Here is a 26,626-nt window from a genome sequence, read left to right as displayed (position 1 = left end):
TCTGCACTGTTTTGAGTATGCTCCAGAAAGGTCTAGACTAGGTCTAGAGCAGGCTCATAGTAATGCAACAGGCTGCCTCTTTTGAGGACAGGGAAATCTACTGCATCTGCTTCCATATAATTTAATTTATCCTGGATGATAGATAAATAGATACATTTAATTCATCACACCTACTAGAAAATTATACACAGACCATGGTTGTTTCCTTAGCTTAGTGACCCTTTGTTCAATGCATTGGGTTTCCTCTGCATTTCAACGGGGGGGGGGGGCCTTCCCTTTCCCATGAACTCCAAATCTCCAGCCACCACTCATGAGCCCTGAGCTGCTTTTTCAACCTCTAATTCACAGCGCACAATATCCACTGATACGCAGGATCGCCTTGCTGTGTAAATAAGCAATAAAACCAAAGCCGAGAGATGTTCTGAATTTAAGCACAGATCTTCACTTCCCCCGTGCATTTTCCGGGATACTTTTCTCAGCGGACTTCTATACCATTTATAACCCCTAATCGTTTTCTCCCCAAGTTTCGCACAGCACTTGCACTTTTGATCTCCTCCTGACACCTTCCCTCCCCAGCTCCTTTGTAGCGGGTGGAGGAATACTCTCTGGCTTTTCATAACAGGAGCCACATTCTATGCCAAGCAACTCCAACCTGCAGAGGGGGTGTGCTTCTCAATAGGGGCTGGTTCCTGCTAGGTGTTTACACAGGGTGTAGCACAATGAGGCCTGTGGCTATTACAGTAAGGTAAATATTGGAACTGGCAATTTGAGACATTCCATAAGTGTAGGCATGGTGAGAGACCAGGCAAGCCCTTCCCTTCATTTATGCCGCATGTCAGAATCCCTGCTGCATTTGTCAACAATGGTCCAGCTTTGTCTGGGTGTCTGTCTTTTGGTGCACTCTTTGGGCTTTTCATTCGGTGACTTCGCTCCAACCTTTTTCCTCTACCATAAACTCACCCTTCTCGAGCATTTACAAACGTCACCCTCTGCCACCAGCCAATAGAATCATAGAATCACAAGGGCCATCCAGTCCAACCCCCTGCCAAGCAGGAAACACCATCAAAGCATTCCTGACATATGCCTGTCAAGCCTCTGCTTAAAGACCTCCAAAGAAGGAGACTCCACCACACTCCTTGGTAGCAAATTCCACTGCCCAACAGCTCTTACTGTCAGGAAGTTCTTCCTAATGTTTAGGTGGAATCTTCTTTCTTGTAGTTTGAATCCATTGCTCCGTGTCTTCTCTGGAGCAGCAGAAAACAACCTTTCTCCCTCCTCTATATGACATCCTTTTATATATTTGAACATGGCTATCATATCACTCCTTAACCTTCTCTTCTCCAGGCTAAACATACCCAAGTTCCCTAAGCCGTTCCTCATAAGGCATCGTTTCCAGGCCTTTGACCATTTTCGTTGCCCTCTTCTGGACATGTTCCAGCTTGTCAGTATCCTTCTTGAACTGTGGTGCCCAGAACTGGACACAGTACTCCAGGTGAGGTCTGACCAGAGCAGAATACAGTGGTACTATTACTTCCCTTGATCTAGATGCTATACTCCTATTGATGCAGCCCAGAATTGCATTGGCTTTTTTAGCTGCTGCATCACACTGCAGCAGCTAAATAAATTATCACATCCAATAAATTATGGAGAATAATCACATCCAATAAATTATGGAGAATGGCAATGTCGCTTTTACAGTGTGGTTCTTACGCATGTAAGAAGGAGGGAGCAGGTGGCGCTGTGGTCGAAACCACTGAGCCTCTTCGGCTTAGCGATTGGAAGGTCAGCAGTTCGAGTCCGCGGGACAGGGTGAGCTCCCATTGCTCTGTCCCAGCTCCTGCCAACCTAGCAGTTCAAAAGCATTCAAGCACGAGTAGATGAATAGGTACCGCTGCAACAGGAAGGTAAACGCTGTTTCCGTGGGTGCTGGCACTCGTCACAGTGTTCTGTGCGCAATAAGCGGTTTAGCCATGCTGGCCACATAACCTGGAAAGTTGTCTGTGGACAAACGCCAGCTCCTTCGGCCTGAAAGCGAAATGAGCACCGCACCCCATAGTCAAGTTTGACTGGACTTAACCATCCAGGGGTCCTTTACCTTTACCTTTACCTTCTTACACGTCTACCCAGAAGTATGTGACACTCACATACTCAGTTCAGTGGGGCTAACTCCTGGGTAGGTGGGCATAAGATTGCAGCCTTAACATGTGGCTTCCTGTGAGGCATTTCACACCTGCCATTCTAAAGCGATTTAAGATTTCAATTTTGCCCTCAGGGTATGTCATTCTTCTCCATCATCCTGCACTAAGCCTAAGAATCTGTCACACTCTTGGCTGCAGCCTTGATCTTCTGGAACGGAATGATTGGGCAGGATTCATCTAACCAATCCTGTCAGTGCAAGTCCCGTGCAAGGGCTGTTGCTGGAGCAATAGGGCTTTCCTCTCCCCGCGCTTTGCTCCCCACCCCACAAATTGGCTTAGGGGGCTCTGGAAAACCCCGGAACAGCACACGGGCAAGGGGGCAGGACAGGGGGGGGGTTAGAACACAGCTCTGACAGAATGCTCACCATAATGTTATGTTGATTTCCACCCTTAGAAATTATTTTTTTGGCATAACAAGGCATGTATAATTTGTTTCACAATGGCTGAGAAAATTACTGCACAATCCAAAGTATTCAGTTCAATGGAACTCACCCTCAAAGATGTGCATAGGCTTGCAGCCCCTTAACTATTCTGTAACACAGGGCTTCCAATATCCATCCTACTAAGACAGTTCAGAAGGGTACCATGGTTAAAGGTACCAAAAGCTGCTAAGAGATTCAAGTAAGAGTAACAGGGCGACATTCCCCTTGTCCTTCTCTAGATAAAGGTCCATCAGCAGGTCCTTTGTGTGTTTTAAAGGACTGTTGCAAATTTTTTCTTGATTTTCTTGTTTTTATCTTTTCACAAACCGCTTCAGGGTCTTTTATAATCAAGTGGTGCGTAAATTTTATGCCATAAAATAAATAACAAGGCCTGAACCCAGATTGAAATGGGTCAAGATAATCTGTTTCACCAAAAGAGTACTTGCAATTGGTGCGCCACAACCCTTGAAACTGACTTCCCTATAAAAGGAGGGGGGTATTTGCCATGGGGCAGTACCGGTAGTTGTCACAAAGCAACAATGGGTCCAGGGTGGACTTTTTCAGGAGTGGGAAGTTTCAGGATGCCTGGGACAACTATCAAACTGTTTGATTGCTACAGGTCCAAAATAAATAAGAGGCTTATTATTACAGTTTAAGCCAATCATGATGCAATGTGTGTTATAATCATACGATAACCTTTTCCCACAATCTTGGAAAACCCATCTGCACAGACAGGCAAACCATGTGGTGACAGTCCCTGAGCCTCAAGGAAGTTTATATATATATATATATATATATATATATATATATATATATATATATATATATATATGGGAAATGGAAATTCAACCATGAGCTGATATTGGCATTTATGTCTGGTTGGGTTTTTCTGTTTTGCTCAGATCCTGCTGACGTATTGCTTTTGTGTTGCTTGTTTTTTTACATCTAATCTGAACAGTTATTGCTTTTGTCATTTCTGCACAGTGCTGTTAGCAGGGTGGCAACATGTCCCACTTTACACAGGACGGCTGTCTAGCTGTTGTCAATTGTCCAGGTATTTCCCACAATAGTGAAACTGTATTATATTTATATTTGTGTTGTTGTTTAGTCGTTTTGTCGTGTCCGACTCTTCGTGACCCCATGGACCAGAGCACGCCAGGCACTCCTGTCTTGCACTGCCTCCCGCAGTTTGGTCAAACTCATGTTCGTAGCTTCGAGAACACTGTCCAACCATCTCGTCCTCTGTCGTCCCCTTCTCCTAGTGCCCTCAATCTTTCCCAACATCAGGGTCTTTTCCAAGGATTCTTCTCTTCTCGTGAGGTGGCCAAAGTATTGGAGCCTCAGCTTCACGATCTGTCCTTCCAGTGAGCACTCAGGGCTGATTTCCTTAAGAATGGATAGGTTTGATCTTCTTGCAGTCAGTTATATTTAAACTGAACTAATTAATTCCATATTTGCATCTATATTCATACATTGGCATATGCAGTCTTTAATGCAAATCAGTCATCTTTTGGGGTGTGCTAAAGCGATCATCCTAGTTGTAGGCCCAAGCTCGTGGCTCATGAATGGTCACTGAGGTGGAACAAAAATCATAAGAAGAACCATTTGGACCAAGCCAAAGGCCCATCTTCTCCAACATCCTATCCTCAGAACGAGCAGTCAGATGCCTTTCCCCCCCTCCCATAAAATTTATCTACCGCTTGACTGTAAGGGGGGGGGGAAATCAAAGTGGTTTAAAAATGTTAAAGAGGCTTATGGGAAACTCAGAAGCTAGAGCTGAGTGTAACAGGATTTTACCTACCTACAATTCGCAGCAATTAGTATTCAGAGGCTTACTGCCTCCAACAATGAACTTATCTATGTTCTGTCTATGTCTGTCTATGTCAAGAGATCAGAACTGCTCCTGCCACATTGGGGAAAGAACTGGGAGTGTTTTCTCCCCAACAAAACATTAATTCAAAAGGTACAATACAGTTACAGTGCAATGGTCTACTTGCAAATTTAATGCGTTCCGAACGCACATTCGTAAGTCGAAAAAATTGTAAGTCGAATCCCATAGGAATGCACTGGGAGAAAAATATCGTAAGTCGAAGCAACCCTATCTAAAAATTCGTAAGTAGAAAAAATCCTATCTAAACCGCATCCAAGATGGCGGACGGAGCTCCGTTCATAAGTAGAAACATTCGTAAGTAGAGTTATTCGTAAGTAGAGGTGCCACTGTACAATACAATACGTTTTCAATCAATATATCACCTCTGCAGACACCTCTGTGATGGTGGCATTAAAATATTCTGTTATTCTTCAATAAAAGAGAAGGGAGACCAGATCGTGTCAAAGGTATCTGAACTGGTTTGATGGCAGAACTCTTGATGGAGCCCTCCCTCACCAACATCTGGCTGTCTAGGCTTTGGCCACAGAGTAACCCCTCTGCAGGAGTTTCCCACTACCGAGAAAGACCTACTGGTATTTATTGTTGAGGAAAATAATGGCTCTGTAGCACCCGAGCCTATTAAAAAGTTTCACTCACGGGCCTTGACACATGGGGAGATATATTTGCGAGAAGGCACTCTCCATCAAATATTGCAGGCTCAGGTCATGTAGGGTTAAGAACCAGTATCTTAAATTTAGCCCAGAAACAAATAGGCAGCCATTCAACCCCTTGAAATCTGAAATGGCATCATCCAATGAACTCTGCATCATGTGATTTAGCTGACTGCATAGATTGGTTCTGAGACAGGAACAAGGAGGAGAGACCGTGAAAAAGTTAAGAGACTTCAAAAGAAAGCATATGCCATTCCCAGCTGTTATCATTGGTATTCTTCTGACGGGGTTTTGCTCTTAAGAACACTTCCCTTGGCTGACCAAAATGCCTTTCCATAAATAGCCTGCTCATAAAATTCTGCAGAACTATCCCGAGCTATTTAGAGCTCCTAACAAATTCCACATTGGAAAACAGTACCGTATTTACGAAAAGCCTGCTGATGAACCTCAGCCCATGCTACTTATGTACTTCTGCTTCTGTTAAATATAAGCAAATGATATACCCACAAATAGCACCCAATGAATGTGTGATTTGGCAAAGTGATGTTGATCTAATCCTCCTTGTGACTACAGAGCAGTGCATGCTATCGTACTGCACATGTGTGGCACTAAAATCCCGCAGTGGTTCATTCCATTGCAAATCAAACACCTGGCCCATAAGTTGCCCAAAAGGTACATCAGCCCACATTCTTGCTCCTTTTGCATTGGGCGAGCTGCCCAACTTTTTAAATAATAGTAACAATAATTACAATGACACATATTCATTTATGTGTATTTGTGCCATCGTCTTACAAGCTGCTACAAACCACCTTGGGCTGTGCCTCAGGAGGACCCTGTCACCCACGTAGACGTGTCCTTTGGAAGAAGATGACTCAAGAGGGCCTACAATAAGAGCAGGTCTGTTACACCTCCGACTTTCCAAGCATCTATTCTTATCCAGATCAGTCACACTGCCGAGCATCATAGTCACATGGGATCATTGCTGAGCTGCAATTTGATACCAGCATTTTAATGGGTGCAATAAATTTGACGGCAGAGCTGTTAAACCAGTATTTTTATTGGCAGGAAGGAGAGGCATCCAGCAGGCAATTCAGAGCAAAACCAACTCTGGGCCAAATGACACATTATATGGAAGATTCAGGAGCAGTGGCGTGGTGCGGCGTGGGTTACCGGTGCCTGTCTCCTCCTCCGCTGTGCAACCGCCTGGGCGCCCAGCAGCAGTGGGCAAGCAGCATGCAGAGGAGGAGGAGGAGGCGGGTGCAAGTGGTGGTGCAGTGGTGGCAGTGGCAGTGAGGGGCGAGTGGTGCCACCTCCTCATCCCCCCAGTTGCCTAAAGCTTGTTGCTTCATCTCGCTTCATGGGCAGGCCAGCCCCGGCATCAGCTAGGGAGGTGTCAGGGGACTACCAGGGGGCAGCGGAGAGTCCAGGAAGTCGGGACCGGGGCTCTCCGAAGGAGAAGCAGCCCGGGATGCATACCTGCCAAGCAGGGCTGTCTTAAGCGCCCCTGGCGCCGTGGAGCGACGCATCCCTCCGGCACCCCCCGTCCCGTTTCCCAGCGCGGTGGGTGGGTGGGCGCAGAGCACAGGGCGCAGTGCGGCTGCCACAGGGGCTGCTGCGCGGCGGCGCGGCAGGTGGGCAGGCACAGCGCGGTTGTCGAACCGGCGGACCGGGTGGGCGCAGCTCGCGGTGCCCTCCTGGCGGGCCGGCGCCGTGGTGCCCTGCGCCACCGGGGGTCTACCTAGAGCCGGCCCTGCTGCCAAGTCTACCGCTGAAAAATGCGGGGTGAGCAGCGGCGCGGCACCGGAAGTTGCGTAGAAGCCGGGCCAAGCTGGCCGCCGGGCATGCGTAGAAGCTACTTCCAGTGCCGCTCTGCCCTATTTCCAGTGCCCACACATGGTCAGAGCAGCACCCAAAATGGAGGCTCCGTGGCAGGTAGGAAATCTGGGGGATTTCCGGGATTTTTCTCCGTTCCAGCGGGAAATGGATTAAAATCTGGGGGTTTCCCCACGAAAAATGGGGTACTTGGCAGCTAAGCCGGGATGCTAGCGCCTTGCAACATCCTTCGGAGGGTGGTGCTGAGGCTCAGGAAGCGGTGCAGACCCTTGGGGATGCTGAGAGTGCTAGGTTTCCAGAGGGAAGGCTTGTGGGGTCGGACCACAGCGCTCAAGAGGGGGAGGCTCCAGAGGAGACAGCACCGGCTCCTCAGCTGAGCAGCTCAGGTGGAGAGGGCGTTCCACCAGCCCCATCATCCCAACAGTGGGGGGGGGAGGCGGGAGCAGAGGAAGAGATTCAAGGTGACAAGGGTGTTCTGTTGGCGAAAGTCCCGACGGTCAGTGCTTCCGGATTCTGATTCGGAATAGAACAGTCATGGATTTTGATGCTCCGTCTTGTACATATGTATATAATAAAACTCTGTAAAAACCAGCCACGGAGTTTGGAGCCACTTACTCGTGAGGAAGCTGTTATGTTAGGTTCCGGTTTCCGCCTGCAGGAATGGCGGACCTGTTTTCCATCTCTCTGACCTTCGTAAGGAATTTGGCGGTTGCTAGGGGAGTAAATGGCAACCCCCTACCCTCTCCGGGGGTTACGGAGAGGGGCCGCTGGCCCGCGATGCCCCCAGACCCACTCCGACTGTTTTTGGAGTGGGGGGAGCTTGGGCTGAGCACTTACGACGGCCAGGACTCCCGGACGCTAATCTGCATGGCGGGGATTTCCATGGTTAAAGAAGATAATTAGGCTTAAATCTATGGACATACTTCAGAAGGAGGGGAAGAAGCGCTGTTTACTGCTGAGAATTTTATGCTGCTGAGCGAGAGGAGTCAAAGAATGTACGGCATCTGGAAGAAGGATTGATGGGGACGGAGCGATAAGGGAAGCAAGTTTTTATTTTTTCTTCATATTGTTGCCTCGTATCTTCCCGGACGCGATGTCCTGGCTTGTTTGGAGTGAAAGAGAAGCAAAAGACTGTGTGAGTTGAACTTTATAGCAAGATGTGAAGTTGCCGATGAGAAAAGCCCCCCCCTAGTCAGACGGAAGGAGTTCTGGACGCGTTCGGAGGATTTATGAGCTGTGACGCACTTTAAATTGGAGCAGCGACCTGAAGCTAAGTTCAGCTATAGGGCAAGGAGATCCTTTAATTTACCAAGAGTTCATGGTTGGATGTTTGGGTCTCCTGCCTGAAAAAGCTGTAAATTCTATAAAGATAAATAAATCGTAAATCTTCATGGCTATGAGAGAAAATGAAAGTGATTTGAGCCTTTTAAGATGGCGCTGCTACTCCGTCGCAACAGGGAGCTCCACTAAGAAGATTTATGGGGAGGCTGGACTGATTAACTCACACAGGAGAAAGAACATCTGTGAAACTTCGTTTGACATTTATCTCAGCAGCTGGAACAATCGGATGAAAGTGGAAAACATCTAGGTGACTGTAAGGGGAAGATTTGGAATATTATGAGCTTGGAGGACGATTTGAACTTTAGAAATAAGACGGCAGTGGACAGTTGCGAGGAATTCCCAATTTCTTGAAGCATGGGAACCCAAAAATAAATTATTTAGATGATTTGGCATAACATTCGGTTTGATTGATATATATATGTGTATAATTTGAAATATTGAATGTGATATAATTGGTTTTAATTGGAAAATTAATAAAAATATTTTTTTTAAAAAAAAAAAAGGAAGCTGTTATGTATTAAGTTAACTGCAGTACTCCTTCTGGCCACCATGGCTGCAGTTCTTACCCTGCCCACTGTGGCTGCAGTTCTCACTCAGGTCCACAATGGGTGTTATGTACTGTATTAAGTTAACTGCAGTACTCCTTCTGGCCACCATGGCTGCAGTTCTTACCCTGCCCACTGTGGCTGCAGTTCTCACTCAGGTCCACAACATGCAAATGAAGGATTGAGAGTGCTGTTCACGGATTGGGTAGCTAGGGGAAGTTTATTACTGTTGCAAGTTACTGAGTACTATATAAGCCACTTGGCTAAGCTACTGTTCAGTCTGGACTCAGAGCTAGAATAAAGAGCTGGTTGTTTTGAGAGCTGTGTCTTCATCCTTCTTACCCACTATTTTACAGAAGCAACCAACATCATTACAGGAGGAAGGGACAATCACCAATGGGCTCAACTGCTCTCTGCCCCAGCCAGCATGGCTAATGGTCAGGGGAGATAGAATCCAACCACACCCAAAGGCCAGAGGTTTATCATCCCTGCCCCACAGGGATGCTGCTGCAGAAGTCTTCACATTACTGGTCCTTGGAATTTTCAGACATAGCCCAAGGCAAGGTGAGGCAACATGCCTGTTGCCAAGAACTGCAGCCCCGTATCTCCTTGCTTCACCTCCACAGCAATGTCCAGGAAAGGAAGACGTCTGAAGCAAAGCCACCACACTCAGTTTCCTGGTGCAGGAAGCGATGTCACATGATACTTCTTTCCCTAGGCTTTAGGAATAAGATAAGGTAGGAAAGTGCCTTTTAAGAAATCAGAACATTGGCTCCACCTAGTCCAGCAGTGGCTCTCCAGGATCTGAGAGAGAGATCTTTTTTCCAGAGATGCTTGGGATTGAACTTGGGACCTTCTGTATGTGTTTCACCGCTGAGGTCATGAGCGTAGCCAGGAATTATGTTATGGGGGATCAGGACATCCACCTGTCCTCATCCTCTGTCTGGCTCCGTCTAGCAAATTCGGAATGAAATGTCTCAACAACAGTTATTTTAAATGGTTTTCTTTCGGCCCCAAGTGCTCAGAAAAATCTGTCAAAATCTTCAGTCATTTGAAAACTTAGAAGATGAGCAATTAAATAGTCCTGAGATGATATGTTTGATGTTGTTGGGGCCAGTAATGGTGTTGTTCGGGTGTATGTGGCAGCAAAGTTGGCATCTGGGTTAATTGCAGGCTCTGGTACCAGTGTCCATGTTAAGTCTGGTGGTGGTATTATTGTGGGTGAGGAGTTGTTTAAGATTGGCTGTCTGTCTGTAGGCAATGAAAGGTCTTCCTCCCAGAGCTTGAGAAAGAGAGCTGTCATTGTCCAGTAGAGGTTGTAGATCTCTGATGATGCGTTGTACTGTTTTAACTTGGGAGCTGTATGTGATAACTAGTGGTGTTCTATTATTTTCTCTTTGGGTCTGTCTTGCAGCACGTTGTCTCTGGGTATCAGTCTGGCTCTGTTGATCTGTTGTTTAACTTCATCGGGTGGATATTTTAGTTCTAAAAAGGTTTGCTGTAGTTCTCTTAGGTGAGAGTCTCTGTCTGTAGAGTTGGAACAGATGCAGCTGTAACGTAGGGCCTGGCTGTACAAAATGGATTGTTTGGTATGTTTGGGATGGTAGCTAGAAGCATGTAGATATGTTTGTCTGTCAGTTGGTTTTCGGTATAGGGTGGTGCCTATACGACCATCCTGTATTTTTATAGTAGTGTCCAAAAAGTGTATTTCTTGCATAGATTGGTTCATTGTTAGGTTGATGGTGGGGTGAAATTCATTGAATGTCTGGTGGAAGGTGTCCAGGGTCTGTTGACTATGTGTCCAGATAAAAAAAACACGTCAATGTATCGCAGGTACAAGAGAGGTTTGAGTGGGTAGGAGTTTAGGAAACGTTGTTCTAAATCCGCCTAGAAGATGTTGGCATACTGTGGGGCCATGCAGGAGACCTGAGGGCTTTCTGCAGTATAGCCTGTGGGAAACTTCCAATTCATTTCTAGACAGGCCCTGCAGGTGCAGGCGCTCAGGAGAAAATGCCAGAAACTATGAGAAGTTTCCAGAACCGGCCTACCTGTGACACGATTGGTCAGTTCATGGAAGCTACGCCTATCGCTCAGTCAGTTGCCAGTTGCGTCGCTAGAATGCACCACATCATCCAAGTGACCTCAGCGAGCATTTCAATTTCAAATATTCTGATTATTTCTACTTTTAGTTAAGTATTTTTTTTATTTACTTGATTGGGGGCCAGCTGCCCCTCCCCCCCCAACTATGCCCCTAGCTGAGGTATGGAGACGCTCCATAGGAAGCTAAGAAAAATGCCTATTTAGTATTGTTTGCTTTTTGACCAGCCCATTTTTTCCCCCTGAAGGCCAAAATGACCCTTATTTTAGAAATATCAGCTACAGAAGCAGAAAATCCTGCATTTAGCTTTCTTGCATAACTGGGGTTATATTCTTTTCAAGAATATTGTGCCAAAAAATAATCACTGACTTCAATTACATGTACTCCCTTTAAAAAAACTAGCAGTCTCATCAAACCATGTGACTGTTATTCAAGTATAAGTCATTTGTAACAGCTGCTTTTTGGGTGTTTTTTTTAAAAAAGACAGAAGTGGTGGCATGACTGAGAGCTTCACTGGTCAACAAGACTTGGCAGTGCCAAGGGAACTACATGATAACTAACAAGCAAATTCACAGGCTTCCCGCCAACCAGATAAGCATTGCGGGAGGTGTATGAACTTGGAGCCAAGTAGAGTTTCATCCTCAAACAAATTCAAGTGGAACTCGTCTGCAGTAACATCTTGCAAATTCTCACATTGCCTCATCACATCAGAGTACATATTACACAATCTATTTTATGTGGTGTGCAGAGTCATGCAGGCTCACAGGTGCAGGTAAGAAGTAACTTCGAGTGCAACAATGCCTATACAGTAGTATCCCCAGACAGGCACAGAATGGCAATTAGAGTAGCACTAGTGAGGGGAGAGAAATGTTGCTCCTGAATGAATAAAATTCCTGAATGTTGTTGCTTTCGCTTGGCGCCTAAAGGTGTATAATGAAGGGGCCAGAAGAACCTCCCTGGGGAGGGCACTCCACAAACAGGGAGTCACATAGGCGTACCCAGCAGGGGGGCAGCTGCCCTCCCCTAGAAGCAGGGCACCTGGAGAGGACAGGCAAGGGCGCTGCCTGCTGTGCTCCGCCTCAGCCTGCTTGCATACATGCAAATGAAGTGCCATGGAGCATTGTGGGGCAGCACTTTCTGTGCTGTGCTCGCTGTGACTTGAAAGAGTGTGGGCTGATGTTAGCCCAGGTCCAGGTCCAGGTCCAGGTTTCCTTCAATGGAGGCAGCTTTGCTGCCATTAAAGGAGAAGGCAAGGCAGGAGTGCAAGCGCAGGTGGCTCCGTGTGCTGCCTTGCAAACGGCCCCCTTTTCTCTGGGGGCGTGCACATTGACCATGCCTCCTGGGGGGATCCTGGCCACGTCATTGCCAGCTAGCTAATCGGGTGGCTGGGGGGCGTGGCTGGTGTGCCCCCCCTAGCTTTGATCCTGGGTACGCCCATGGGGAGTCATCACAGAAAAGGCCTGTTCTCATGTTGCCACCCTCCACACCTCTCATGGGAGAGGCCCACAAAGAAGGGGCTCAGAAGATGATTGCAGGGTCCTGGTCGGTTCATATGGAGAGAGGCGGTCCTTGAGGTATTGCAGTCCTGTGTTATTAAAGGGACCCCTGACCATTAGGTCGAGTTGTGACCGACTCTCTGGGGTTGCGCGCTCATCTCGCGTTATTGGCCGAGGGAGCTTCCAGGTCACGTGGCCAGCATGACAAAGCCGCTTCTGGTGAACCAGAGCAGCACACAGAAACACCATTTACCTTCCTGCTGTAGCGGTACCTATTTATCTTCTTGCACTTTGACTTGCTTTCGAACTGCTTGGTTGGCAGGAGCTGGGACCGAGCAACAGGAGCTCACTCCGTCACGGGGATTCGAACCATCAACCTTCTGATCAGCAAGCCTTAGGCTCTGTGGTTTGACCCACAGTGCCACCCATGTCTAATAACCCGTGTGTTATTAGAAGACACCTATTCCTCTCACAAACCTGCAGTTCTCAGAGTGGTTTAATAGTCAATCGCTCTTCCGGGGGGGGGGGGTGCCTGTTCTCTATTACTGAGGCAGAGCAGCTTCCCTTATGTCCTGCAGTATAGTAGCTTCAACATGACCTTTTTACAGTTAATAATGGAAGCATGAGGCAAATCCAGTAGGATCAGAATGGCTCACAAGAGTACTGAGTCCAGAGAGTCATTGGTAGCATTTCCCCTATGTTTCCACTTCAATATCCTCCATTGGAACCAACCATGTTTAAGGGTGCTTGCTGATGAAAGTTCAAGGCCCAGTTTTCATGGGTCTGGGAGTCTACTTCTGCTCAGGAACTGGCTTCTGCTGTCCATAGGAACACAGGAAGATGCCTTCTACCAAGTCAAATCATTGGTGCATCTAGTATAGCTGTCAAGTTCTCCCTTATGCTGAATAGGCTTCCTCGCGAGAAAAGGGAAAACTTGACAGCTATGGCATCTAGATACCAGGGAACAAACCTTCTTCCTCCAATGTCACAAGTTCTGTTTTTATCCTTTCCACTAGTAGTCAGTGGCAGGAATGTGTTTTTCTGTGTTCTGCAGACACAAGGCCACCAATGAGAAGGTGTAAGAGAGCCACTCTGCCTGGCCTTCTGCCTTCACTAAGACTCTGAACAAGTTTTCCAGCTACTGACTTGAAAAAGCATGCTAGGATCTCAGTCGTTTTACGGCGCAGAGGAAGAACAGCCTCTTCCCACCCCCACCTTTTATTAGCAAGTCAGTTCATCATTGGAACCAAATAATGTTTGTTTAAAAGACATGCTCATGTTATGCAACCCCTGTTTAGAATTGACTAATCGGCCTCCACGTAGATATCAATTTAGTACAAGCTCTGTGTTGGTGAATGAAACCTTGTCAATTTATTCTCCAGTCACAAATAGTGACTTTGAGGCAGTGCCCTGTTTGATCTGGCCACTCTTTAAATAGCTGCCGGATTTCAGAAAGCTGGCAGTTGTTCATTATGATGCAATGCAGAAATCTCTTTGCACCGACCCAGAGAATTAGGCCAAAAAATTAAGATACAGAATATGCCCAGCAGAATGAAAATTCTGACAAAGCAATGAGAGGAAAACTCTCTGATAGTACATGAGTTTGAACTTTAAAAGCTTTAAAGCAGAATATCTTCTTCCACATTTCAAGAATAAATTATTATCTCATCCATCTAAAATGATCATTGATTAGTGGTGATGAAATGGGTAAATATACCTGTTGGCCGAGGTCAGATGTGAAGGACCTTAAGTCCTCTAATGATTTTGGAAGGGTTTAAAGCAGGAAGCGGCAGCGATCTCCCAAAAAATGATGGACAACTTTGGGCAATCTCAGGAATTGGTGGGACACATCCCGACTGCCGGCAAGGGTTGCTACACCACTGCAACAGAGCCATCTAGGAGGAGGAGGCAAAGAGATTCCTTCTTTCAGATCCCATTTGTATCCCAGGAAGCTCGAGAAACTCAGAGTCCATCTAGTCTACAGGACTAAGTACTGTACATTCACACCTTTTCTCTAACGAGCTCCAAAGAGACACACATGCTTCCCACCCACTGTCAGGCTTCGGGAATTATATCCCTCCCTCAGTGGCAGCAAGAAGCAGAGAAAAACAAGAAGCAGAGAAAAACAAGAGTCTTTTCTAATGAGTTTATTCATTCATCATAGCAAGAAACCAAAGAATGCAGTCTGCCTATCGATAATGCTGAAGAAATGGCATTGCTCCCACTGAGCTCCTCCTCCCTCCCTTCCTAGCAACAGCATTTCCCCGTAAGGTGTCCACCCGTGGTCAACTGTCTCTGGGTCCTTTGCTCTTGCACTCTTAACGAAAGCCAAGTTCTGGGAGAAGGGGGGGGGTCAGAAATACTCTCCAGTGACAATGTGTCAGCTAATTGCTCTGGCTCTGCCTCCTTTCCCCCTTCTCCTAACACCTCCCAACTCTTCTGTTCGCCTGTCTCTGCGCTGTGACCTTCCTCAAACCCTTGCTGTAAATCAATACTGCCTTCCTCTTCTCTGGAAACTTCAGGAGAAGAGGGGGGGGCAATCTCCACAATTCCCCTTCCATCTTGTCCCCTTCAGTCCAGTCCCTGACATCCACCCACTTTTACGCAAACAATAACCTTATGAAACATCAGGTATGGATAGACAGATAGATAGATGATAGATAGATAGATAGATAGATAGATAGATAGATGATAGATAGATACTGGATCAAGGTCACCCAGTGAGAGTTTCACAGCTGATATGAATCACAGAATCATAGAGTTGGAAGAGACCACAAGGGCCATCCAGTCCAACCCCCTGCCAAGCAGGAAACACCATCAAAGCATTCTTGACATATGCCTGTCAAGCCTCTGCTTAAAGACCTCCAAAGAAGGAGACTCCACCACACTCCTTGGTAGCAAATATGTGCAGACTGAACCTGGGTCTCCCCACTCCTAGTTCAACAAAATGAACTAGTTCAACACTATTCTCTCGCCACAATGCCAGGAGTTCCCAGATTGTAGTCAAGTGGACCACCAGTGGTCCACAAGCTTCATTCAGGTGGTCCACAACATGCCCACATTATTATTGCTAATATTCATTTCATTTCTATACGGCTTTATATTTTTAAGGGGGGAAACCCTTAAACTCAAAGCAGTTTACAACACGCTAAAACATCAAATAAAGCATTACTGCACTGAAGAAAGCCAGATACAAAGTATATCTTTAAAGCAACATAATTAACATGGAAATAAAATATTATCTTAGATATTTCAAAATAAAACATTACAAAGGAGGTCAGCTACAAGGTGCACATTTATATTTGTTAACCAAGTTAACAAATATATCTACCGGTATATCTTAAAATATTTCAAAAGAATACATTACTAAAGGAAGTCAAACATTAAATGTTTATATTAATTTTTAACTGTATTTCTATTGTTTCTTTTCTATTATATTGTATTTTTTTGACTAAAAGGCCACCTAGGGAGTTCATGGCTTCCTGGCCAATCTACTCTTAAGCTATGGCACCTCCATGCTGAGGTGTGATTCTGCTGTTGAATGCCTGCCCTTAACACATCCATTAAAGGCATTAAAGACCTAACAGGAAAACTGTTGGCAGCCCTAGCTATTTACAGTCAGGAATAAATATATGTGATAACCTTGCCAGTGGGTTGGAGGGCATCAAGTTCAAAAATACTCCAGAGCAGAAGCTTACACAGAACACTAAAGACTGAGAGCATTCATTTGAAGCCTAGTTAAGACAGCAGGATGTCCATCAAATATATACCCAAGCTTCAATGACCTCTAGGTCATGGGTAGGCAAGCTAAGGCCCAGGGGCGGGATCCGGCCCAATCACCTTCTAAATCCGGCGTGAGGACGGTCCGGGAATCAGCGTGTTTTTCCATGAGTAGAATGTGTCCTTTTATTTTTAATGCATCTCTGGGTTATTTGTGGGGCATTGGAATTTGTTCTCTCTCTCTTTTTTCAAAATATAGTCCGGCCCCCCACAAGGTATGAGGAACAGTGGACCGGCCCCCTGCTGAAACTTTTTGCTGACCCCTGCTCTAGGTAGTGAGAAGGATGTCCCAGTGATATGTCTTGGCCATCTGCATTCTAGTTGGCCTAAACAGATGTCCTCAATAAACATACCTACCATCTTTATCAACAGGCCCCGGAGCACAGATTTACTCAAGAGATTCCCTACAGTTATGACACTGCTAGCATAGTAAAAATGCCATTTAAAATGTTGCTTTAACTCAAACTGTTTTCAGAATAAGGAAGCAGAATTCAAACACCTGAGAACTTAGGGCCACAATGGACCTTTCATGCAGCACTATGTCTGCTTCCTCTATTCTCCTTTCAGGTTGAAGCAGCCACTGTGGCTTTTGAGTTTCCATGGAAAAATGGCTCCTTCCCTTCTGAATCGTTCGCTCTCCCTGCCTCTTTCAAATCCACACAAGATAAATTGCTTTTGTCCCTGCAGGGCAGAAGAAGCAGATGCCTGATTTTTTGTTTCCCTGCAGGAGGTGAAAAGCAGGGAGGGGAATTATGAGCACCAAAGAAGCCCCAAAAAGAAAGGGTTAAACAGCTGCTGAAACCCAAGAGGCTGCTTTCAGTTTAAAAAAGAAAAAAGGGGAAAGATACAGTATTACTACTATTGATTACATTACTATCTTGCTCTTCATCTGAAGATCAGAGGGTAATTTACAATATAAAAACACAAAAATAACATATCGTAGTAACAAACAAAATCTGCCTCTCTCTCTCTCACACACACAGTTTAAAAGGCCATAGATGCATATGCATCATAATATAGCATTTAATATTTATTGTTCCAGGGAAATCACACCACCCTTACCAACACACTGGGCCTTTTCATTGTCCAAAGGGCAGTGGACACTGTCAATAGTACATGCCAGTCCTACTTGGACAGAACATTGGAAGACACTGGGAAGCTAATCTGCCAAGGCCAAATCAAAACAGGCTGGGTTCCAATGCCCACATGAACGCTTGAAAGCCAGATAAAAAAAGTCTATTTTAATGACTGGGCAAGTCTATGCCAAAGAGAAGAGTTGTTTTGAATTACTGCAATGTTCTCGTTCCAGGTCTTCTCCATAACTCTGTGCTGCATAGTCTCTGGGTTCAACATAACACTGATCCAATAGGTTTCGCTACCTGCGGCAAAGGAAAGATGTCCTTCTCGCTATTCTGCATACAAAAGACTGACTTTTTTTTACCTATAAAGCCTTAAAAAGGCTCAGGACCGTGTTATAAAATCATATGGGGGGTGCCTTTTATTGTGAAACCCTTATGCGCATCCATTAATGTAGCCACTATACGTTTCTTCATTATGTGCCTTCCAACGCTCCCTCAGTATTACAATTGCAGCTTTATATAGGCTAGTATCCCTCTGCATTTGAATTCCTAGTATCCCTATGTATTAGAATTACTGTTTTATATCTTAGAACTGTATATGTCAGGACTGCTACCTTTTAATTAGAAATCCCTGTATTAGGTATGTTTTCCAGGTATATTTTCTGTATGAACCCACCTGAACCTTGCCCTACTACCACCCTATACCCATTCAAGGACACACGGACAATAGAGGGATTAGCTGGAACAACTTTATTCAAACAGAATGTCATCTTCAACATGACGTTCCATCCTTCCATGACCTGGAGGAAAACACCTGCCGGATGGACCCCAACCCCTCGGCAATCGCCAGGAACGGCCCCACCTCAATTCCCATCTAGACTGATCAAACAAAGGGAAACTCATCAACAACGGGAGGAGAGCGATTGACATCTCACCATATGAAGAAATAGTCGTCTCTGCACCCAGTTAATCCCATCATCACCCATCCTCCTTGTCCTTCCCCTCCCTCCCAGTAAAGGGATTTTCATGTGGGGACAGGAGGGTATAAGAGGGAGGTTCACCATTTCCCGGGGTTCCCTTCCTACATTCTTTGAGGCAGGGACCCTACAGCTGTAGTTCTTTCTTTTCTGTAATAAAAGGATCAGTTTGTTTTTCCTGACAGCATCGTGTGGTCTCTGTCATTTTCCTGGCGGAGATGAACTTAGTGCAAATTTTGGAGCTTCCGACCCGCGTCTGTCCTTCCTAAAAGGCAACACATTTTTGGGGTACATTTTTTCATAACAATCGCAATACTTCAAGGACTGCCTCTCTCCACATGACCCGACCAAGACTCTGTGTTCACCATTGGAGGCCCTTCTTCATGTGTCTCCTCCATGAGAGGTCTGGAGGGTGGCAAGACAAGAATGGGCCTTTTCTGCAGTAGTTCCCCATTTGTGGAATGCTCTCCCCAGGGAGCTTTGCCTGGTGCCTTCATTATATACATTATTAGGTGCCAGGCTAAAATGTTCCTCTTCAACCCAGCCATTTAAATGTGTTTTTTTGGAGGGTGTTATCGCTTTGTTTTGTTTTTGTTTCTGTTAATTATTTTGTGGTTTTCTTTTGTCTTTTATGTTGTGAACCACCCTGAGATCTTTGGATGAAGGGCGGTATACAAATGTAATAAATAATAATAATAATAATAATAATACTGTAATATTATTTCAACCCTGGTGATGGGGCAGAATCCTATACCACATGAGGGCAGCAGGTTACCTTAGGGGTTACAGGGCAGGTTGCACAGCACACAGAGTTCTGTCCTGCAACAACTCACCACCACTTGCCATCTGGCAGCATTTGCCGTCTGAGGCAGCCACCTTACTCTGCCAAATGATAGGGCCAGGCCAGCCCTGTTTCCAGATATTTGTCCTGTTTTTCCTGTCTGCAGTTCTTGCCCTCTCTCTCTCCCCGCCTCCCCGCTTACTCCAAAGGTTGACTCCTTGCTTCTGATCCTGGCATGCTTCTTGACCCATCCATCCTACACTTTGTTGACAAGATCAGCTTCTATTTGCCTTCCACTGTGGTGCAATCCTTGCCTGAAAACTTCGTAGTCCATTGGTCGTTTTCAGATGTTTTTACACCAAATCACTGTAAGCTCCTCAGAACAGGGATCAATGCAAACTGATGGCACATACATGGGTTGGCATTAGGTGTAAGAGCCTGGAATTCACACAAACCCCTAAACATTGACAGTCAGCTACACCAAATTTATCCAGCGCTCAATTTGTCTTTCATCTTGGCAAGTATTGCGGCTGCCATCTTATCAGACATCTGGCCCCTGGGCAGTTATTTACAATGCTTTCTGGGTATACAGAATCACAGAATTGTAGAGTGGGAAGGGATCATGAGGGTATCTAGTCCCACTGGGCAATAATCTTTTGCCCAATGTGGCGCATGAACCCACTACCCCGAGATTGAGAGTCTCATGCTCGATCGACTGAGCTGTTCCAGCTGGGATGTAAAAATAACCCTCAGTCAGGGCTAGCTCAAAATACTCGACTGCTCGTGACAAAGATTAATGTTATCCCTCCCTCCTAGATTGTGGCATGTGGAGAAAAGGCAGGGTCAGATGTGGTGCCAATTCCACGCTTTATTATCTCTATTATAGCCCTTTGCCCATACTTAAACTAGAATGTCAAGACTAGTATTGGGAACACCCAGGTTTGAATCTTTCCCCACTTATAAAGGTAAAGGGGCCCCTGACCATCAGATCCAGTCGTGTCCGACTCTGGGGTTGCGGCGCTTATCTCGCTCTATAGGCCGAGGGAGCCGGCGTTTGTCCACCGACAGCTTCCGGGTCATGTGGCCAGCATGACAAAGCTGCTTCTGGCGAACCAGAGCAGCGCACGGAAACGCCGTTTACCTTCCCGCCGGAGCGGTTCCTATTTATCTACTTGCACTTTGATGTGCTTTCAAACTGCTAGGTTGGCAGGAGCTGGGACCGAGCAACGGTTGCAGAGATTCGAACCGCCGACCTTCTGATCAGCAAGCCCTAGACTCTGTGGTTTAACCCACAGCGCCACCTGGGTCCCTTGTAACCCTGCCTTTTTCCCTGACAGGGACTCAAGGCAGTTTACAGATAAAAAAGGAACAGCTAAAAACACTGGGGTGGTGAGGGAAGAGCTCACTGGGTGACCTTGGTCCACTCCACTCCCAGAGAAACCCATCTCACAGGCTTCTTGGGAGAATGAAAGCTGTCCTGGAAAGAGACCCATGTGTGCTGGGATATCAACAGTCCAGGGGTCCTTTACCTTTTTTTTTTTTACCTTTACAACGAAAAACAAGTACTGTACTTGCTATGAAATTCCCATGCAGATCACACTCTGGGCTCACTGTGTCCCAAACTTGAGTCTCCTGCTGTTTGTGGACTACAACTCCCATTAATTCCTAGCTAGCATGACCAATGGTCAGGGATGGTGGGAAATGTAGTCCCCCCCCAAAAAAAAACCCCACAAACAGCTGGAGACCCACATTTGGGAAACACTGGCTGCATAGGTACCATATATATTTGACACAGGTACTTTCCTCCAGAGAATCCTGAGGGGACTTTTTTAACTTTTAAAACTTTTTTTAACCTTACGGGGTCCCGGCCGCGGGATCACATTCATCCAGTGCTTTACCAGCTGCACTGGCTCCCGGTGGAGTACAGGATCAGGTTTAAGGTGCTGGTTTTGACCTTTAAAGCCCTATGCGGCTTGGGACCCTCGTACCTACGGGACCGCCTCTCCTGGTATGCCCCGCGGAGGACCTTAAGGTCCACAAACAACAATACTCTGGAGATCCCGAGCCATAAGGTGGCTAGATTGGCCTCAACTAGGGCCAGGGCCTTGTCAGTATTGGCCCCAACTTGGTGGAAAGCTCTTTCACAGGAGACCAGGGCCCTGCGGGATTTGTCATCTTTCCGCAGGGCCTGCAAGACAGAGCTGTTCCGCCTGGCCTTTGGGCTGGACTTCGTCTGACCCCTGTGTTTTCCTCCCTCGTGGCTTGGATTTATGGACTACTGAAAATGAGGCTGCATTTTAAATTTTATTATTGTATTTTAGTCTGTATTTTAATTAGTTGCTTTTTATGTTTTATTGTAATTTTATTGGTGTTAGCCGCCCTGAGCCCGGTTTTGACTGGGGAGGGTGGGGTATAAATAAATTATTATTATTATTAACTTCAAACAGGGTCGCACAACTCCAGCGCCACACATTTTCAGGAACGTTTAGCTTGCCCCACCCAGAGCTGCAGGTCCCAGGCACCCTGATCAAACCACAGTTCCCAGGATTCTTGTTGTGCGTCCAGTTGGGAAAAGGAAATGCGCTCTTCAACGGCTGTTGTGCTTATTAGGAAAAGGGAGGCCTTGGGCACCAAAGAGCAACGCCTCCGTCTGAGAGAAGGCCTTAAAACGCGCGCGGGCCTGGGGTGGAAGTGGGCCCCGCTTGGCACAGGCTGTTCTGCTCCATCCCACTCCCAGCCCCCCGTGCACTACAGATGCGCTTTATCACTTGCCGGGGCTGCTGCCGCCGCCGCTCCCTCCCCGCCAGCCTGGCGTCCACGCGCCATCCTCCTGGTCTCTCACGGGGAAGCTGCGCCGCCATTGGCTGGCGGAGGGCGGGTTAAGAGGCCGTCCATTGGCCGCGCCGCTGCTTCCTCCCCTGCCGGGGCTGCTGGCCGCCGAACGGGTCGCTCTTAAGGGAGCGGAGGGGGCGCTCGCTTCGCGTGCGCGCTGGAACCGAATGTCCCCGGCCGAGCAAGGCAGGCAGGCAGGCGGGTGGGCAGGGCGCATCCGCGCAGTGCAGGGGACCCGAATTGGACAGCTTGTGAAACTGCTGCAAGCACGGGAAGCCGGTGCGCGGCCCTGCGGCTCCAGGTATGGGGTGGGGCGGGGAAAATGCGGCGAACCAGGTGTCCAGGAAGGACACAAACACTCTCTCTCTTTGTCCAGCGGTTGCTTCCGAGGTCGGCCCCCAAGCGAGCCATGTCAGGAATGCATTTTTTTAAAAAATAATCCTATGCAGAGAAGGGACTTGGTTTCCGCGTAACCGTGCGCAGGAATGGGCTGCGGCGGTCCTATGCGCGCTTGCCTGGTGGTGGGTGTGCGCGCGCGCGAGGGAGGGTGGGTGTGGATTCCGAGGAAGCGCAAATAGGCTTGCGCGCAACTTGGAAGAGAGCAAGTCCCGTTGAAATCGGGGCCACAAGGAAGCATCTCTTCAGCTCTTGAGCTGGATCCAGCCTTGCAGCTCCCTGAGCCGCGAAAAGAGAGAGAATCCCCCGAGGCTAAAGCTCTGCGCACCTGGCGAGGCAGCTATGAAAGCGGGGAGTGGGACTCTGCTTTGTTGTGTGCTCTTTGTTTTCCGCTTTTGATTCAGTCCTTAAAAAAAAAAACCACGGGGAATGAAAGCGCCGAGCTTGCTTTCACAGTGGAGGTAAAGGTGAGTCGTCGTGGAACAAAAGCGGCCTTGGAAGGCGCGAACCTGGAGTCTCTTTCGACCTCCCTCTCAGGATTTCCTTTTATAGGGTAGAGATGACCCGATCTGACAACAGCTTGCCTTATCAGGTCGCATGAGTCATGCCTGAGAGGACCTTTAAAATTTAAACCGGGGCTGTGAATGGTTTATCTTCGAAGAGGCGCACCTGCCGGAGATAATTTCTGTAGCAAAGGTTGTTTTTCTTTTTTAAAAAAATGGTGCAGATTGGCTTACAATATTTTATAATGCCTGCTTTTGCCTGAAGCCACTGCGACTAGAAACTTTGGAAAACAAGAAGGTGCCGTTTGTCCCCTGCTTTGAGATTATCGAAAGCCTTCCAACACTTAATGCTCAGAAGTCCTATTGAATTCAGCAGGGCTTTCAAGTTTGCCTAGGAATTTAGCCTGCAATCTTACCTCTAGACACATTTCCTCTCTGAATCCACTCCTGTGTGAAGAAGGTGTGCAAGGGGGTGTGTGAATATGAATATGATATAGGTACCTCTGCCTATATCTTTGATCTCTGTAGAACTTGGAAGGTGGTTGCCTTGTTGGCATGAATGTAAAGGAGGAGGAAGGGGTGGGGCCTGGCATTAGTTTTGGAGTTCTGCTAACCCTGCCTTGTCCTGCTGTTTCCAGGCAATGAATCTATAGCGCTTGTGCCTTGTGAAATCTGGGTGCACCTCCAGCCCAGATCATCTTGCAGCATCTTTACAGCTAACCACCTCTGTCCTTATGAGGTATGTAAAACAGAATACTATTATAATTTTATTTTATTTGCGCACAGGAGGAACCTTTTCAGTATCCATTTTCTCGCTTTTCTAAGCTCATTTAACAGCACAGTTTTGTAGCGCCTACTGAAAAGTAAGCAGGCCCCTGTTGAATTCAATCAGGTATACTTACAGGTTGAATGGGTTTAGGATTGCAGGCTGTAAAAGCCATTGCAGGGTCAGGGATAGACTTGAACAATATTGGTAGCAGTTACAGGTAGGTAGCCGTGTTGGTCTGAGTCGAAGCAAAATAAAAAAAATCCTTCAGTAGCACCTTCAAGACCAACTAAGTTTTTATTTTGGTATGATCTGAAGAAGTGTACATGCACACGAAAGCTCATACCAAAATAAAAACTTAGTTGGTCTTTAAGGTGCTACTGAAGGAATTTTTTAAATATTGGTAGTCATGAATTGCCCCCAAATAATTTTGAGGGTTATACTCTGCTGAGAACTTTGATAATCCCTACTTCTAGAAGTACAGTTCCCTGGGAAAAAGAAGCAATTATTGTACCAATTGTTGTACCAAAAAGAAGCAATTTGTGTACCAATTTGAGCCTCAAATAGACCAGCACCTTCTCCTCAAGCTGTGCAACCAAAGGCAGATAGAAGAGAACAGGACCTGAGTGCAATAGTAATCTCCTGACTTGCGGTTCTCAATCAACAACTGTTATATAGTGGAGGTAGAGCACAAGCTACCGTGTTTAGTAGCCATTGATAGCCTATGCATGGTGGGACATTTCTACCTTGTAAACCAGTGTTTCTCAACTTTTTTTGGGCCAAGGCACACTTGTTCCATGAAAAAAATCACGAGGCACACCACCATGAAAAAAGTTAAAAAATTTAACTCTGTGCCGCCCTATATTGTCTATATAATTATGAATGTAAGAAACACTTGCCAATTGCTGTGTTGGTTGCAATCTCCTGTAATAAGGCTTCACAAGCCGCTGATTTCTCTGCCAGCACAATCCTTTGCTCAGCAAGTTTCAGGTTGAGCTCATCCAGCCAGCTTCTTTAAGTTTGTCTAAAACCACCCTCCCGTAGTGGTGGCTGTTGAGAGCTGCGCTCGCTCCGCGTCATGACCCGGCCAGCTTCCTTTCCGGCGGGTCAGCGCAGATTATTGGCGGCCGCCAGGCACGTGACAATGCAAATCGCCCTTCTCGTCGCCGCACGTCGCGGCACACCAGCCAGCGTCACTAGTGTGCCGCGGAACAGCGGTTGAGAAACGCTGTTGTAAACCACACATCGGATCAGGCTCCACATCTGGAGTATGCTTATGTCCCATTTGGATGATGGTACAGTTTCAGAAACTCTTGTTTCAGATATCTAGGAGGGTGGCTTCTGTTCTCTGGGTTGGGGCGTTTCTGATGGAGCACAGACAGACTCAAAGGCTTCATCATGCTCATACATAGAAAGAGTGCACAGGAGACTGGAGCAAAACCCACATCCTACGTAAGTTGGCTAGATCAGGGGTTCCCAACAAAATTTTCTCGAGGACCCCTCATCGAGCCGCTATTGTGACAAGGACCCCCATTAATTCCTAATCCTAAAATTAAAAAGTGAGAGCCAAATTAAGAGTCTTTTTATATTTTATATTTATATGTTTTTTACAGTTACAACAGAGTATTCCATCAGTATATAGTTAGTTTTAATTTTCAGTTCTTAATGAGATGAACCACTTTTTAACCAACGGTCCAGTTTTAACTATGCGAACTGTAGCTTCCGCGAAAAACAACGCTTTGTTTACAAACACTACTGTTTTGCAAAGAGGCAGTGCGCGCCAGGGAGGAGGGAGGGGAATGGAGAAGACAGGGTACTTGCGCAGTAGCGCACAGATGAAGCCGACGCGCGCAAAGCATCTTGGGGAGGTGAGCGTTAGTAGAATGCGTGCGCTGCCTCTTTGCAAAACAGTAGTGTTTGTAAAGCACCACCTAACGGCATACAGCAGAACTACTGCCTCTATCTAATTCTAGTTTTGCGCTAGACTCTGCTCATGCAGGAAGCGGCCAAAGCAAAAAATCTGTTATCATACGAAATATATTTAATATATTTTTTATTCTAATAGCATCTTGAGGACCCCTCTGGCATAGCTCGCGGACCCCTGGGGGTCCCCGGACCACCTGTTGGGAACCACTGGGCTAGATGAAAAGGAGGACGGGGCTCCTTCAGTTTCAATAGCTGTGTAGAGCAGGGAATTTCAGCAGGTGTGGAGTTGTTGTGCAGCCTGCAGTGCCTGTGCCTCTAAGGTTATAGAAAAATGAGCAGTTGCCTCTGCATCATAAAGGACATGGACAAATGGATTTGCAGTAAGTGATGAAGGTGAGAATAAGCAGAAGTCTGGTGGCTGGGTCAGATTAAGGTCATTCAGGAAACATTTTTTTTCTAAATTGGAGAAATAAGTCTGCTGTCATTTCATTAACAGCAAAAAAGGAATGAAAACAAATGAACCTGATTTTGGCTCTCCTGATATTGTTGAAAGCACTATGGTAGCTCCTAATATTGTTTGCATTTTTTTATATAGTTTGAAGCAGTGATAAGATTGTATAAAAATGGCCTTCCTTAGACAGACAAAGATCCATCCAGTTTAGTTTCACGTTTTAAACAGTGGCCAGCCTTAGGGAACTCTCAGTCAGTTGACTACTTTCCCTGTTGGTCTTTTTATGCAATATCTGGTATTCAGATAGATATATACTGCCTCTGAATGTGGCAGTTTCATGTAGCTATTTCGGGCTTGGACTAGATGGTATCCCTTCCAATTGATTCTATATGATGATAGCTATTGGTTAATCTATTCTTACTGAATCTGTGAAGTCCATTTTGAAAGTACTCTTAAGTGCTATCATGAATTAAGCTTGCACAGTTATAATATTTGCTAAACTAGGACTGCTAGAGCGGGCCTTAATTTTGGTGTCATTCAAAGTGATTTTAATTAAAAAAACCTGACCATGCTAATGTGCTACCATCTCTTTTTATATACATTTATATGCTTTCCTTCGATGGAGTTAAGGGCAGTATACATAACAATCCATATTTAAATA

General features: G+C 46.3%; 1 protein-coding gene across 8 annotated transcripts in view; it reads left to right on the top strand.

Moving 5' to 3' along the window:
* Positions 1-18,946: 18,946 nt before the first annotated feature.
* Positions 18,947-26,626, top strand: part of PPP1R3B (protein phosphatase 1 regulatory subunit 3B) — a 73,993-nt gene continuing 66,313 nt past the window's right edge. For 2 of the 8 annotated variants that reach the window (XR_015947338.1, XR_015947337.1), the window contains exons 1-2: positions 22,086-22,224; positions 23,461-23,561. Coding sequence is in view for 3 of the 8 variants with exons in the window: in XM_035140901.3 (XP_034996792.1) it covers positions 22,091-22,224 (134 nt within the window). In the remaining 5 variants the exon portion in view is untranslated. The other 6 variants (XM_035140902.3, XR_015947339.1, XM_035140903.3 and 3 more) reach the window with 6 other exon arrangements.

The sequence above is a fragment of the Zootoca vivipara genome, chromosome 15, assembly GCF_965207765.1.
Source record: "Zootoca vivipara chromosome 15, rZooViv2.hap1.1, whole genome shotgun sequence".
In the NCBI taxonomy this organism is placed as follows: domain Eukaryota; kingdom Metazoa; phylum Chordata; class Lepidosauria; order Squamata; family Lacertidae; genus Zootoca; species Zootoca vivipara.
This window is presented reverse-complemented; position numbering and strand designations above follow the sequence as displayed.